Here is a 17,251-nt window from a genome sequence, read left to right as displayed (position 1 = left end):
ACAAGGAAATTCTTATGTTAGGTCACTAAGCCACAGCCAGGGGAATGGGAAAATTTTCAGACTAAAAGCGAAGTATTTGTCTTTAAAAATAATTTGCAAAATGCAAAATTCACTTTTAGTGTTCAAGCTTTGGAGGAAGTGTATTTTATTGGGCCATTGATTTCACAGTAAGTACCAAAGGCTTTGTGGCTGATTTGATATTAATTCTTTAGGGCTAGTCCACATTTCCTCCTTTGGTGGATCTTATCATTAAACTCCACAGTGAAATTTTCCCAAAATTATTTGTGAAAGCGAAAAATGTACTATTCATTTATCCATCCTCCCTTACAATACTTTATCTTTAAGAATCAGGAGTCATTTTCATTGCTATTCTGATAGAGCTAATAAAGTGCTTACCTTTCACATTATTAGAGAACAAATAGGGGATAATATTAGTCACTATTGCTTGCACTATTACGACTCATTTCTAGATGTCCCATGTGGAAGGCAAGGACATCTAACCAAATGGCAGGGCAACTGCTTGATCACACTCACTGGCAAGGACATTATCGATATTAGAAAATGGAGTTTTAAAGAATGCTAAAGGTCTGTTTTAATGTTTTTTTTAAACTGTGGTTTTTTTAAATTTACTGAGATTAATAGACTTCCATTCATGCTTGCTGAATCTGGCTGCTTATTGATTGGTGTTAACATCATTGTGGTAAAAACCTGGGATATAAAGCAGGTTCCAAAAATAAGCCAGAGTGCTGGAGATAGGTAAGCCAGCTAGAACATGTGCAGTACAATAGCTAATAATATAGCTCCCATGAAGCCCTACACATTGATTTTCATTCCTGGCCTTTCTGACTGCATTTCTTATTCAGCATAATTGGCATGACAGCTGTCAATCCGTTTTTCTCTAATGGTGTGCAAAGTTTAGCTGAGCAAAGATAACGGCTGCTCGACATAGACATGTATGGAAGAATAAGGCTATTAAGCATTTGAGGTGTTCTAGAAGTTGGAAGCAAGGTAATGCTCTAGTCCAAGAAGGATTATCCAAAACCTTCCTTTCCAAACAACACGCATTTCCAAAGCCACCTCCCTCACTCTTCAGCAGAAACTTGACAGTGTCCCACGCCCACCTTGACCACTCAGAAACTTTACGACTTTACACTGAAGGCGGATGTAATTTTCTCTTTATTGCACATTAAGCTGTACAAGATATTTCACAGAAAAGGAAAAACTGCAGTCACACTTCCAGCATTTGCTCAAGGTCTCACAACTGGGTTTGTACAAAAAAAATAATAATAATAAAAAAGAACAATCATAAATGGAAACATTTACATAAAAATAAACATAAAAAGTAAAACCCCAAACATTAAACCTACACTGTGAAACACCTGCCTCCCTACCCCTTTACCCCAAATATTGCACCTAAGCATGCTTGCATGCAAAGACATAGTCACTCGACTTGTCCGTCTGTGTTATTATATGCGAATATAATAAGCGTTAGCTCCGATAATCCTTGAACAGACAACACACAGCAGTCTACCTTGGCTTGAGTCTTTTCATTAGACTTTGTACACAGAGTTAACAAAGATCACGCGTAAAGCACCTGAGAACACTCACACTACTGCATGCACAAACACACCCTGCCAGGAAACACAGAGAGCAGCAGATTCATATCCGTGGTCCAGGGCAGTCTGTTCATTTATCCATTTGCAGCATTTGCTCTGGAGGTCATTTCTGGTGAACCGAGCCCATTTTAGCTTGCCCCTTATATTTCCAAACAGTGGATCAGCGGGAGACCACTGACCCCAAAACATTGTTTACAACTGTGTGTGGCAATTTAGCAATAGAAAAACACTACACAAATACTGATGGCTTTCTATTCTTTGTTAGCAATTAAAAAAATATTTACCGCTGCCTGGGAGGCTACCCCCCCCATCAGCCTGCTTCAAAATTTAAACAGAAAGGCTGACACAGTGTTGGCAGCGTTTTCTGAGGATGATTTGTTTGTAGAGGAAATGCAGGCAAGATACACAACCATGTTTCCACTGACAACATTCGTGCTTGAAGGCTGAATGGCTGACCATTATTTGTTTGTATATCAGCTTGTAACTAAAAAAACAGCTTAGTTGGATACCACTAAGCTATGTTTAAATAATGCGGCTTATGGTGATATTCCATACCAGTTTAACTGCTGGTTTAGGTATTGTTCCTGACATTAATGAGAAGCTATACTAGTTATGGGAATGTCATATTGGAACTTATGGCTATAAAACACACTGAAGTTAGGCAACACCATAAACATATCAGCGCTCTTAAATTTATTATTTACATGCTGATCTAATGACAAATAGAATAATTAGGTAAAAATATAAACAACCCCTGCATTATAAGATATTTTGATCAATGGATGCACATTGCTTTTGGGGCAAATATAGCAAGACTGAACCAGAAAATAAAACAGCAATTTTGTATTTCTAGCTAATTGTATAAATATGATATGCATCTTTATCGGGGTTTTAGACAGTCCAGCCCCTACTTAGAACCCACTTAAAATGAGCTCTTTGCTTAAGAAAGGTAAAGCCTCAGAGGAAATACTTGCCTTAGATGATTTTTATTTTTATTTACAAACCACAGACAGCACATTTGTAACCAAATCAAAAAACAACTGAAGCTACGTAAAATCTCACTTTTTTTTCACCGTGATATTGCACATCAGTGGCCCATTTACTCGGTGTACAGCTGTGGAAACAGAACCGCCGAGAATCTGAACAGCTTCGTGTTCATGTTTCAGCGTTTCTGGGACCAACTTGGGTTTTTGTATTTCACAGATTTACGCAAACCACTAGGAAGCTGTACCTCTTATCTAGATGCATTAACACAAATCGCAAACTTTATAAAAAATTATTTTTTTTAAATGCCTCGGACTCTTAACACATTTACCCATTTCAAGGTTGAAAATAAATAGTCTCTTTGCCTGTCTAAATTACTCATGCATGAAAAGAAAAGAAGATCACAATAACCACGCACACACACACACTCACAGAGTTGAGCAAAAAAAAAAAGGATTCCATTCCATTCCGAACCTTTGTTCTTTTTATCCCCACAATATGTAATATTTAAAAAATACTATCTATTCATCCATAATATACAGTCACACTGGACTTCATAGAGGCACAATTCTTTGTACACTGTTGACAACAGCCCTAAAATCACAACTTATACAGAGAAACATGGTTAAGCATTACAAGCACAAACATGAACAGGTAAACAACTAGACAGGTATATTTGACACTGCATAGAAAAACACAGTCCAGGTCAGCACTGAAACATTGCAAAAAACGGCACAAGAACTAGTATGCCTGCACTTTTCTTCCTTTGTTTTTTTGTTTTGTTTTTTTTTTTTTGGCTAAATCCCCCTCCCCTTCCACTAACATTTGAATTAGGTAGCCTGGACTTGTTTTGGTCCTACTGCAACGCCATTACAGTCGAGAATGTACTGTAAACAACCTTGTGGCGGAGGTCGCTGAGGTGGGATCTTGTTTGGCTCAGAATCCTTGAAGCTTCCACCCTGCAACACAAAAAAAAACCCATAAGGAAAAAGTTGGATTTTTGTCCTGGGGATCTCTTGAAAGTTTGCAAGCTATACTGATCTGGATATTCCTGACTGAGGTTACCAGAATTTATGTACAGTAGGAAGCTGTTATTGTATACACATAATTTGTTTAAAATAAAAAAAAAAGTAAGCAACATTTTGCACCAGGTTGCATCAAATATGCTGAACAATGATAAATTAATATGGGTTTTCAGCTGCACCAAAGAATCAAATGATCTGTGATCTACTGGCTCAACTCAAACTATTTGTGATTGACAAGGCAGTCAATGTTCAAGTGACTAGGAAATCTGATTGACTGATTTGAAAAGTTCTGTTAAATATAGTGCTGATGCAATATACTGTATGAGCAAATCTTTGATACATATGACAATTTTCTAACAGTTTCCTTTTGATGTACAACTTCCGTGAGCTCAGTACAAAGCTTTTTCTAAGAAAGAATCATACGATCAGTTTTCTGGAGAGGCGCATTCAGATTTTTAAAAAGGAGAAAGCGCAAAGAGATTAATTTTGGTTTTATGGAAACAAATAGTAGTTGTAAAGTTTGGCGGTTTTTTGTTTGTTTGTTTGTTTAGAACACAAATGAACTATAAAATACTCTGCTGTAAAGTTAAATAACAGCAAGCGCCAGTGTGACGGAAGTTCCAGTTCTCAGACGGCAGCCTGAAATATTACCTAGGCCTTAACATACTGATTGACGACTAGTTTGATTCAAAAGGAGCAATGCCTGACTGTCTAGAGCTGAATTCTGCTATTACAGTGGATGAACAAAATACACACAGCCTCATCTTTTTCAAAGGCGATCCACCAGTTCATTCCTTCACAGCAGCCTCAGTCATTCCAGTGTTACCAATTCTGATTCAAAGTATAGCGAAGTACTTAAAGAGCGCTGCAGATAAAGAAAATGGCTCATTTTCATTCTGATTTCCAAAGGAAAGACAGCTTATGAGATCACCTTGTGTGTTTTGTCGCTAACAACTTTTGTGTTTAGTTTCCGATCCATGTTAAACTTTCAGTACATTAGGGCATTTTGACAGGGGATAATTTTTCATCCATGTACACTTGCAAACACATGCGAGTGTGTTCCTAGAAAGTCAGCTCTATTAGTTTTGTGTGAACTTCTTGTTCCTCTCTACCATGCATTTCATAACCTTGTGCAAATCACTTAAACTCCCTGTGCCAAAATGATAGCTGTAAGCTAACATGGGGCAGAGACACTGCAATTGTATGGATCATTCAATGCTGTTCAAATTTATGGTTAATAAATATTGCTATCAAATAGGCTTTAATTTAAATATTATCCACTTTGTACACCAGTAATCCATTCTAAAATTTCGAATTCTTCAGATGACAGATGCTGTGACATCTACATGTCTTCTACAGCTCATATACATTGTTGTTTTTTGATAATTCTTATATTGATTTAATAAAAGAATCATGTGCTTCAAAGAATTCTGTTTTCTCCAGGACATTCTGCTGCTTTCCACAACTTGCTTATTCTAAGACAAGTGCTTTTTTGACCAATTTTTTTCTTCTTGCTACTTTGAGTTTCCAGCTCAGCTGGAACCTGCCCCATGTGGGGTTATGATGCCACGAGCCTTCATTTGCAGAGGGATTTGTTACCCAAGTTATTCATTTTCTCCACTTCTGTCTAGCACAGCCAATGCAGAAATGGTCCTCTGGCTGAGAACCACAGACTCATCTTGACTCAGCTAGTAGGTATTAGGGATGTGAATCGTTTTTTGACGATTTAAAATATTGTCCGATATATTTTAAATCATCAAAAATCGTTAGAGGCGATATTTAATAGGAATTCCCCCGATTTATCGTCAAAAATCGTAAATCAGGGGAACGGGGAGGGCGGGAAAACCGGCACACTAAAACATCCCTAAAACCCACCCCGACCCTTTAAAATAAATCCCCCACCCTCCCGAACCCCCCCAAAATGTCTTAAATTACCTGGGGTCCAGTGGGGGGGTCCCGTTGTGATCTTCCACTCTCGGGCCACGGGTGCGTTGATAGAAATGGCGCCGGCGCTACCTTTGCCCTGTCATATGACAGGGCAAAGGTAGCGCCGGCGCGATTCGAGTGCAGGAGGTTGTTCCCGCTGGACTTTTGGCAAGTCTTGTGGGGGTCAGGAGGCCCCTCCAAGCTGGCCAAAAGTCCCTGGGGGTCCAGCGGGGGTCCGGGAGCGATCTTCTACGCTCGTGACATCGGGGACAGGAACCAGACTGTGCATTGTACTCTTACCCTGAACCCTAATTGGAGCTCACAGAGAATCTTGCAATAATCCGTTAACTAACTGCAATGATGTTCTGTACAACACATTTCCCAGCTTTCAATTGAAATAAAAATCTAACTAACATGATCATTGTTTATTGTGATTGGAAATAAAAGTAATTGGCATTTACTCTTTATTTTCATATTCTTCTATCCTGGAATATAATCTCAAGAGGCCAGCTGTCACATAAAAGTTCATCTTTTTGCAGAATATCTTGTGTACAAGACATGTGGCATGGCAGTCATAATTGCAACACTATAGAACATGATTTCACTCGCTCCTCTGCTATGTTGGTTCATTTTATTTACAGTTGCTGGGGTACAGTCTACTCAAAGAGAGCAATCATTAGGTGCCTGCTGCTTGAGTAACAATATACACATTCATTTTATTTCTAGGGTTTGGAAGAATGTTCAGATCTTTACCTCACATCTAACTACTGGTTCTCTTTTACAACTGGGCCCGCAGAGCCACAAAGAAGTCATACGAATCAATAGCTCACCAAGCGATGAACTCATGGCAGCAATTTTCCAGTTTTCATGGCTGAAGATGGGAGGGATTTTCCCACCATAAAAGAAAAATTCTTTGAAATATTTTGAAAATGATATTATAATAAAAACATTATTGCTTGTAATAAAGAAAGTTTACAGCTACTTTGCATGGCAGGATTCTGTTCACTTTTCTGTTAGTAAGTTTTCAACTTACTATATGAACAATACCAGAACAGAATCAACCTATTCTGCCAATCCATAGGAGTTATTCAAATACAATATAACTCATACAATACGCCATAGCAATATTATAGAACCATATTATATACCAGAGTAATAGAGTATAAATAACACAATATACCATATCTATAATGGTATAATTGCATGTTATATAGAGGGCAATATGAAAGCCATTTCTGAAGGTAAAATGCTGCTTTACCAAGTAAATAAGCTTTTTTATTGTTGGCCATGCCTTACACAGGTAAATGTACTTTTACCCGCACTTCTTGGCTGTGTCTATGGCCGCGTCTATGGCCAAGTGTGAAAACTGCGTCCTCACCCATTATATATAATACATGACGCCACAAGTTGTGAGACACTGTTAAATGTTTGTATAGCAATGCCCACAACTGGTGCAAGGGTATTAGGTGCCCTAGGAGGACCTTACAGCTTTGCACTATCCATCCCATCACACCATCCTCACACACAATTAAAAATTATGCATTTGTAATAACAGATTTGCATGAAAAAGGACATTCAAAGCACAGTCTTCTAAGGTAAAAATATCACTTACAATATGTATAATATATTTACGTGCACTGCTGTGGTGCCAACCAGAAAACCCTGTAAAAAAGCAAGAGACACTTGGTACCCATATGGTATTAGGCCTACTGTAATGCATCTTGGGCACAGGCATAACCCTCAGAGAGCCACAAGAAAACAGAATTACAATGCAATAAACTTTCTATATCAAAACAACACTAACTGCCAGTACTTAAACAGCAACAATTGTACTTATGAAAGTTAACACTGCAAATATTACACCAGGCCTAAAGCGGTAATACATCCCTATAGAACAAGCCAAACAGCTATAGATCCCTACATAGAAACTACACTCTTTTGGAATACCTCATTTCAGTTATATATGCCATCCACAGATAGACCCTCAAATACAGAATAAAGAGACCATAAAGTATAAATAGAATGTACAGACAAAAACTGAACTGGAAATCTCAATAAGCACATTTCTATATGCACTGCAACAATGGAAAAACAGAAGCATTACTGTGCCTCATAAAACAATACAATTAGTAAAACCATACCACTAAAAAGAATAATTCAAAACTAATGAATAATTAAAAACTCACATAAAAATTTCAAAACAGACACATCAAATAAAACTAATTAAAACTAATAAGGATTTTTAAAAATCTCCTGTTATCCATACCTGGGAACTTTTGACTTCCAGAGGCCCTGAAATTGCCATGGATTAGCAGGCAGATAGGAAGGGGGATTGTTGTGCACACACATGCTCTCTCACGTACACACATGCTCTGTCTCTCTCTCACTCTCACACACACGTTCTCACTCTCACGTACACACATGCTCTGTCTCTCTCTCACTCTCACATATGAGTACGCTCTCTCTCACTCTGACACACATGCTCTCTCTTACTCTCCCATACACATATGCTTTCTCTTTCTCCCATACATACTCTCTCTCTTCCACACATACACACATGCTCTCTCTCTCTCCTACACACACATATACACATGTTCTCTTTCACTCTCACATACCCACATGTTCTCTCTCCCCATACACATATACACATGATCTCTCTCTCTCCCTCACACATGCTCTCTCTCTCTTACTCTCCCATACACATATTCACATGGTCTCTCTCTTCCACACACATACACACATACTCTGTCTCACCCTCACATACACACATGCTCCCTCTCACATACACACATGTTCCCCCCCACACACACATTTCTCTCCCCCCCACACACACATGCTTTCTAGCTCACTCTCCCACACACATGCTCTCTCACTCTCTGTCCCACAAATATACACATGCTCTGTCTCTCTCTCCCACACACATACACATGTTCTCTCTCACTCTCACATACCCACATGCACTCTCTCTCCCCACACACAAATATACACATGCTCTCTCTCTCCCACACTCTTGCTCTCTCTCTCTTTTACTCTCCCATACACATACTCACATGGTCTCTCTCTTCCACTCACATACACACATGCTCTGTCTCACCCTCACATACACACATGCTTCCTCTCACATATACGCATACGGTCTCTTTCTCTCCCCCACACACAAACACACATGCTTTCTATCTCATTCTCCCACATACATGCTCTCTCTCTCTCTCTCACTCCACCCTTGAAGCAGCAGGCAGCTTCAGTCTCCTTCTTCAACTCCCACAGCAAAGGGAACGACTTCCAGCCAAGGGAGCTGACCCAGCTCTGGTCTTAGACTCCTTCCGGCAGGGCGGGGCATTGTCCAGAACAAAGTGGCTCTGCCAAAATCAACAGCATAGTCAGCGGGATCTTAGTAATTGGAAAAGCAGTGCGACCATGCTGCTAATTCTGGTGGGGCCACAGTGCTTTTTCAATTTCTAAGGTCCCATTGACCATGCTGTCAATTTTGATGGGGGCTGCATTTGTTTTTTTTTTACTGAGGCTCCATGTACTTTTTTCTTGCATGGGCCTTTCGGTAGTAATGCCTATGGCTATGGTTTTGAATAATCAAAACTATCCATGCAATTTTGCCTTATAAAATTACCCTGCACAAAAATTACGTGCAAATTTGTGCTGGTACATTTCTTGGGGCAATATTCAAAGCAAAACTATCCATGTAGTTCTGTCTTGATTATTTTGGCAAACTCCATGGCAAAATCTATCTCAAAATGCAGTTTTCCTCTTTATTTCACTTATGCTTCCAGATCTTGACCATTTTTTGATGTGGTCTTCCCAGACTGCTCTCTGTTTTCCTCTCTCTCATTTGTACTCTAACATGCCCTCTAATATTAAATTAGTTGGTTTGCTGCTAGAACTCTGAGTACATGATCAGCAAAATCTCATTTTCATTTTGAACAGATTTTCTTTCACGTGTCTTCCATTGTAGCTTGTATACAAGAAATTACATCTAGAGCTAAAGAAACCTTGAGGTCCATATTCAAAAGCATTTAGCCAACTAACTCAGATGTTAGCCAGCTAAATGAATATTTGGGCACATAGCCAGCTAAATTGTAGCTGCCTAGTAAGCTAGAAGCATTCCAAGGGGTAACTGGGAGGAGTTGAGTTAGCCAGCTAAGGGGGTCATTTTCTATAGCTTTTCACATGTGATAGCTAGATTGGGGCAGAGTCGGCATCAGAAGGGGAGGAGTCAGGACGGCACCGGGGCGGACGCAGCAAAGACATTGCTGACAGCAAAAAGGCCCCTTATCGCCGCCAGTAACGTTCCCAATAGCACCACCTTTCACGGTTGCACTATTGGTTTGTGAAAGCTGGCAGCGATAGCACCGCTGTGGTGCAATCGCTGCTGGCTTTTGCAGGCCCATCCCCGCTTTGCCCCCCCGTCCCCCGGTACTGTGCGATTCACTAAGGCCTGCAATTTTAGAAAATCCAGGCCTAATTCTGGTTGGGCTAATGAGCTATCCTAAAGTTAGGCGGCTATAGTTAGCCGGCTAACTTTAAGATAGCTGACTAACTTTAAGATAGTGCGTTTTCACTATTGAATATTCCTCCAAAATTAGCCGGATAAGTTTATCCTGCTAACTTTGCTAGCCAGACTGTTGATAATACGGACCTCATATTTTGGGACATGTGCATGTCCATATTCACGATCCACCTATATTTTTATTTATTTATGTGTGAATCTAAACCTCTACCCTCAACTCACCCCTTCAGAGTCCTCAACCCTCTTAACATGTCCTGAAAATTTGATGTGGAAAGGACACATAACAAAAAAAATGATTAAAGACATATGCACACCTGCACACATAGTGATCCAATAAGCCTTCAGTTACTTGAAAAAGTGGGCTAATAAAAATGAAATATTCTGAGTCAACAGCTAAATAGAGTAGTTTTAGTGTGAGTGTAACCCAATTTGCTGAGCTAAACTTTGATTTAAAGGGAAAAAATGAACTTTTCTTCAAATGAGTAATGGTTTCATTCCCTTTTGTCCACTTACTCATTACCATGTGATAAAGTCTATGCAGTACAAATTCAGTACAATACTAATTACAGTCAATTATGGATAGGTCAGCCTGGCAATAATGGGATAAATATCTGATCATTCATCTTCCACAATACTTAAAGTGCATGTATAATTTAAAGCTCATACCATGTTGATCCCTTACAAGTTCTGGCAATCAGCTGTCATCCTAGGTATGGAGACGCCCCGGATCTCCACTAGATGGCCCTAGCCTTGGCTATGGGATTAGGAATAGGAGAAGGGCATACCATTTCCCAACAGTACCCCAGTAAGGCTGCTGGAATGGTCCACTCTTCTCTGCACAAAAACAGGCATGGAGTGTTAGGATTAAAGGGTGGATCCTTGGGCCGACCGTTGAGGACAGTCGGGAGGCAGACCGCCAGGCAAGGACTGATCTTCACCTGGAAACCCGAAACGCCCCCGGAGGAGCCGTTGGCGCCCGGGTCGCTAGGGCTAAGGTGTCTTCGCCCTGGAAGTCCGAGGTCCCCCCGGGAGGAGCCCGTAGGGACCCGGACTGCTGGGACTTAGGTGAACTGCTGGCTAGAAGATTCAGTCCGAGGTCGAAGTAGGAGCGAAAGTCACGGGTAGTCGATCCGGTGTCTAGGCAGGCAGCAGGAGTCAAAACGAGAAGACAGTCCGGGGTCCGGGCAGGCAGCAGGCAAGGGCAAGGTCCGGTCCAATCCGGGTCACAGGCAGGCAGCAGACAGAGGCAAGGTCAGGTCCAATCCGGGTCACGGGCAGGCAGCAGACAGAGGCAAGGTCAGGTCCAATCCGGGTCACAGGCAGGCAGCAGACAGAGGCAAAGTCAGGTCCAATCCGGGTCACGGGCAGACAGGCAAAGAACGCAGAAACACTGGTACTGGCAAGCAGGAACAGGGAATCCAGGAACGGCAACTCTTCACAAGGTGACCACGTTGCAAGGCAACTTCCTGGGGACTGACGCCGGTTTAAATAGCCCGCTGTAGCTGACGTCACTCGGGGGGGCGGTCCAGCACATCCGGGTGCTGGACCGTGAAAAACCCAGCCCTCTCGCGCGCGCGAGCGCGTTCCCCCGAGGGGGAGGAGTCCCGCGGAGCTGACGGCGTCTCACACGCGGGGAGGCCATTACCACGCGGCCTGGCCGACCCCGAATCGCGTGGATCGCGGCAAGGCCCCGGACCCAGGAGGGAAGGTAAGGGCTCAGGCGGAGCAGCGGTGGCTGAGACCGCAACATGGAGGGAGTTTGGTATGATATTTTTTGGTCAGATTCAGAAAGTGACAGTGATTTCTGTTGGTTTACCTATTCCTGGTGGACTGGGCCTCACAACTCTAGTGCCTAGGAAGGGGGTAGGGTAGGAAGGGATAGGGTAGGAAGGGGGCAGCTTATACCTTTTTTTTCCATATCTTGGTAGGAGAGATTGCCTCTGAAATACTGAAGTTGGTTTAAAGAACTTTTTGATTTTCTGTTCTTGAGTTTTGGAGTCTTAGTTCAGGGAGGGAAAGCCCTCTGCCTTGGGTAGGATAGGGAAAGAGGAGCTGCTGATTCCATCTCACACCCAATGGATGGACAGTGGTGATTCTGAGCTGTCTGAGCAAGTAGCTTGGTGTGAATATTTTTTTTCCCATTTTTGTTCGGGATGACATTCTGTCACCTTTCCTGCTCAAGGGAGCAGAAAGGACAAGAAAACTGATGGTGTAAAGGATTTTCATCTGGAGACCCCCACCAGAATCTTCATCCTGGGAAAGAGACAGATGATTTTGGAGTGGGAGACAAAGTACATCTGGACCTCAGGTATTGTGAGGAACAGAAAACCCGAAGAGATAAGAAATCTAGGCCCCTCTGACAGGCTTACTATTCCTGCCATGAAAAATGAGAATAATTTTGGGCCACGGATGTAAGCAGATTCAAGTGTGTATGGTGCCAGTCAATTACCTTAGAAGATCTGTTGCAAATTTTAATTTTGCAATATCCATCTATATTTTGACACCTATGCCTCACCACAACATATACCTACCTAGTAAGACAGCGCCCAGAGCAAGAACCATCTCCTATGCTGTGGGTCTTGGAGATCTATTCTTCCCCCTCCCCTCATTTGGAGAATCCCCATCCCTGGGCTATGAGACTTTGTAAAGATTTAGACCCAGGACTGAGTGTGACCCCCTACACTTCTCAGACTGTCCAGAAGAAGGGGCTACATAAGGATTTGTTGGTGGTTGTTTTGGCAACCAACGTTCACATCACTGATTTTAATGGAGTTTAATGAGTATTGTAAAAGTGACACCCCCCCCCCCCCAGCAAATCTGCACATAACCCCCTCTTTGAAAACCTCCTAGAATGCAGGGGCACAATAACAGTACCTGGGGCGAATCTTATTCCCAGTTCTCCTCTTTTCTTCAATGTACACCAATAGAGTCACAATAGGCTGCCATAGTCCCAGAGTTCTTCTGGTGGACAGGAGGATAAACCTCCCAGGATCTAGGCTCATTGGAGTCGGGACCAGGTCACACAGTCTCTCGCTCTCTTTTTGGATGTCAGACTCCACTGTACTCACACTTGGGATGCCCTTGTTTGAGGGCATCTCTGACTTAGAAGAAAACATGCTGGACACTTGGTTGGGCATTCAAAAAAATTTTTTTTGCAACCAAAAAAATACAATGGAGGCAGTGCATGCAAATCTTTCTCATTCATATTCATTGTAGATATCCTGAAAACCTGGCCTGCTTGTTGTACTCGAGGACTGGAGTTTGCTATCCCTGCCATAGACTGTCTGAATGGACAAATACTGTGTACAAAGGTTTGATTCAATTTAATTCAGTAAATCTCTTAATTTTAGTCACGCCCTTTGATGCTCATTCTTATCCCACCAATAGCTGTCCTACTTTTGCCTCAGCCCTGGAAGTCATGATAATGCATTTAAAAGACTTCACTGAACTCACACTAATATTTTGGCAGCACAGACTTTTCTATAAATACAAAAACACATGAACCAGTAGGATTTACATTACAAATTGTATCTGGTTAGATGACATAAAGATATTCTTTCAGTGAATATAATATTTAGTCCATTATATTATTATTACCTAAATAACTCCCTGTAAACTAACCAGGTTGATGCTGGCAGGCTGGTGATGGCTGGCTACCATCCAGCAAGGTGATAAGAAGAAAACAAGGAAAAGATAAAGGAAACATGGCCTAGTGACACTACAAGTCACAAGGTCGCTGATTGGAACCAACGGGCCACAATTCTCCAGAATCCAATTAGACTGATGCTGGCAAGCCAGCAAAGGGTATGGGAGCTAGGTGGCTGGATGTTCAAGTAATAGTCTCACTAGGTTTGGTAGCTGTTTAGATTATTACAAAGTTTTCTGGTAATGCATGCAGGAAGGTGGGTTGAGTGCTGGAGTAAGTATAAGAACTTGTATGCTCATCTACCCAGGATGGTAGAGAACCAATAAGGAAGGCAACAAAAACTGACTAGACAAAGGAGCAATATCTTATAGGGGTTTTACTTTTACAGCTAGAATATAGCCTTAGCAGTGTAGATCAGAATAAGTGGGCAAACTGGGATGGGCTAATTGATCTTTATTTGCCATTATCTCCTATGTTATTGTATTACTAAGAAAGTAAGAAATATATAATCACATTAGCAGTTATATGCATTTATTGTCATGTATCCAAATGGTAAAAGAGCCTTCCAGTCAAAACACTTAAGAGGCAGAAAACCATGTTAGAGAAGGATGCCCCAGGAACTGCTGTCAATGTGGGGCGTAGGGCAACACCCTCCAGAATGGAAGAAGGGAAGAAGATCAATGCATGGTTAGGTCACAATCAGAAAGAATCCATGGCAATGCATGGGCTGCAGTCTGCAAACTCTTTCTGCATTCCTTCACTTATTTGCATTTGCGCCATAATTTCCTTACTGTGCAGCTGCTTGAGAAAAATCTGACAAATGACTCGTTGAATTGCATGTAATTGCATAATAAAATTTATATTCCATCATTTGCAAAGTGCAACTGTAATTTTTCTAAAAGAATGATCAACACACACATTACGAAACAGTCATGGAGCAACATGGCTTTTATTAGATTCAGCTTACACAATTTGATATGCTCCAAACACTGTTATGTTGAAAATTACTAATTGGACCTTGATTCCTGTACTGCATATCCCTTGAGAGGGCATCTGAGGGTCTGCTTTTCCTCCTATAATTATGCCACCTAGCTCCAGCCAAGTCAGCAGCATTTGTTTAGTGTGGTTCCTGGTTTGTGTTGTGCTCCATAACAGCAGCAGTAAAGTGTAGTAAAGTGCGGAACAATAGTTGCACATTTCTCGGCATCTTTTAGGCTATGATCAAATGTAAGGTCAGGGCCATGAGCTGAGGACAATCTGTTCTGGGCCATTTGTCTGACACTGTACAATACTTGGGGGGAGGGTTAATGGGCAACAAAGAAGCCCCACTGAGGATATAAAACTGTGTTTAGACCCTGACCAAAACCAGGAGGATTAAACATCTCATTAAAAAGCAAAATAAATTGAACTTTCTCACTGACAAGAGTCATTTTCTTTAAAATGGAAGCTAAATTCTAAAACTTAACCCCTGGATCTGTTGTGCTTCATCTGTGCCTGTTTTAATTCCAAACAATCTTCAGAACCGTGTCCTGATCTACAACAATTTTCCCTACTTAAATCTGGGACTGAAGATAGTTAGATTCTTAGGACATTTTATAAAAAATGAAACTTTAGATCTGTACGAGCTCGCACACTAGTTATAAAAAGACATTACCCAGAGGAAATATGGGAAAATAAGATACAGCGGGCTATAAAATAGGAAAGAACTGCTCCATGGAGCCTAATTTTTAAATAGGTTAGCTATAGGTACAAAACTAAAGAAACCCTTTTTTAAAATTATACTTTATTGACATTTCAATTATATGTAACCCTTTTTCGGATTTTATGGTAGTCCAAGGGCATACAAAGGAATTTCGGGGCTCTCTCTTTTTGCCACTTCCCCAATTTTAACAAGTCCCAAGGAGTGGATTCTTTCTATGGGGGAAAAACTTAGGGCCAGATTTTCGTACTGCGCGCACAAATCTACGACCGATTTTATAACATGCACGCGCAGGCACGCACATGTTATAAAATCTGGGGGCGGCGCGTGCAAGGGGGTGCACACTTGTACATCTTGCATGAGCCGAGCCCTAGGGGAGCCCCGATGGCTTTCCCTGTTCCCTCCGAGGCCGCTCCGAAATCGGAGCGGCCTCGGAGGGAACTTTCCTTCCACCCCCCCCCCACCTTCCCCTCTCTAACCCACCTCCCAGCCCTACCTAAACCCCCCCTGACCTTTGTTTTTAAAGTTGCACGTGCCAGCTGAGTGCCGGCGCGCAATCCCCTGGCACAGCTGTGCCGGAGGCCTCGGTCCCACCCCCGCACTGCCCCACCCACTCCCCGCCCCCTTTTTCAAGCCCCAGGACATACGCACGTCCCGGGGCTTGCGCGCGTCGTCGGGCCTATGCAAAATAGGCCCGACGACGCGCGCAGGAGTGGGAATGCGCGTAACCCTTTTAAAATCTACCCCTTAACCTTTTAGGCACAGGCGGTGAATGGGACTCCTCCCTGAGGTGAGTTACTATCCCCTTTGGTGATGTTAGAAACAGGCAGGACACAATGTGGATGTTCAAAAAAAACTTTACTTTGATTTGCAGAAATTAAATAAATGTCCAACCTATGTGTTACTTGTCTTACTTCACATCTGTGTTCAATCTGGGTCATACATAGGGAACTCTCTCTTCTTCACTCTGTGCAGATGTCCTTAGTACGACTCTCTGGGAACAGCTCACCACCTTTTCATGTCTGTGGGGCAAGGGTCACAGCTAGGGAAGTCCCTTAAATCCCCCCAAAAGTCTCGTACCTGCAGTCCAACAGAGTCCCAAATGTTCCCAGCTTGTTTCCTCCGTTCCCTGGCGTGGAGATCCAGTTGGGGGTCTCCAATTTGATCTTAAAACTTTTCTCCTCTGGACTCTTTCTGTAGTTTGATCTCTTAGGGGAAAAGGTATTTTTCTAGATATCAGCGGGGCTTTTACAGTCCAGCCACACAGTGAGGTGGAATGGTACAAAAACCTCCTCACCAAAATGCAACTCTCAAAATCCAAACTTCATCACTGGGTGAGGAGTCATTGTAGTCCTCTCACTGGCTGGAAAGGAATAACCAGGTCTTCTCCCTCCTGCCTGGTGATAATGGGGTTTGCCTCACCAGCAGGAATAGGATTATACCCTGGCACAACCAAAATCCTGAAAAACTTCGTACTAAAGTCCTTTCTTCTTTCAGGAAGGGATAGCCCCTACCTGGTAAGAAGTGCACTGGAATTGGGCAGTGTCCCAACCAAACACGGCGTAGGAGCAAAAACCCAGCTCCTCTCTCAATAGAACTCAAGCTAAACTGACCACACTCACTAAGGCTCTCCCCTTCTGGACAAGGACTGAACCATTGCAGGCATCCTCAGGGGAAGGTGCTGCAAGGAATGGTCTGTCCCTCCTAGCTGTTACCTACTAAGCAGGGATCTAGGACCAGAAGTGGCGGACCAAGGGTTCCCCACATATACAATCTAGGAATCACTTGTTGAGAATGACAATAATAGATACAATAATACAAACAAAACCTTTT

The 17,251-nt window shown here is 42.2% G+C and overlaps 1 protein-coding gene across 1 annotated transcript in view; it reads right to left on the bottom strand.

Annotated features, from left to right (window-relative positions):
* The window catches only part of SYN2 (synapsin II), a 758,733-nt gene that overhangs the window by 21,331 nt on the left and 720,151 nt on the right, over positions 1-17,251 (bottom strand). Inside the window, exon 11 of the mRNA XM_029600782.1 lies at positions 3,499-3,559. Coding sequence (XP_029456642.1) covers positions 3,499-3,559 — 61 coding nt within the window. The remainder of the gene's footprint in view (positions 1-3,498; positions 3,560-17,251) is intronic.

This window comes from Rhinatrema bivittatum, chromosome 4 (genome assembly GCF_901001135.1).
Source record: "Rhinatrema bivittatum chromosome 4, aRhiBiv1.1, whole genome shotgun sequence".
Lineage (NCBI taxonomy): Eukaryota > Metazoa > Chordata > Amphibia > Gymnophiona > Rhinatrematidae > Rhinatrema > Rhinatrema bivittatum.
Note: the sequence above shows the minus strand (reverse complement) of the source record. Positions and strands in the feature narration are given on the sequence as shown.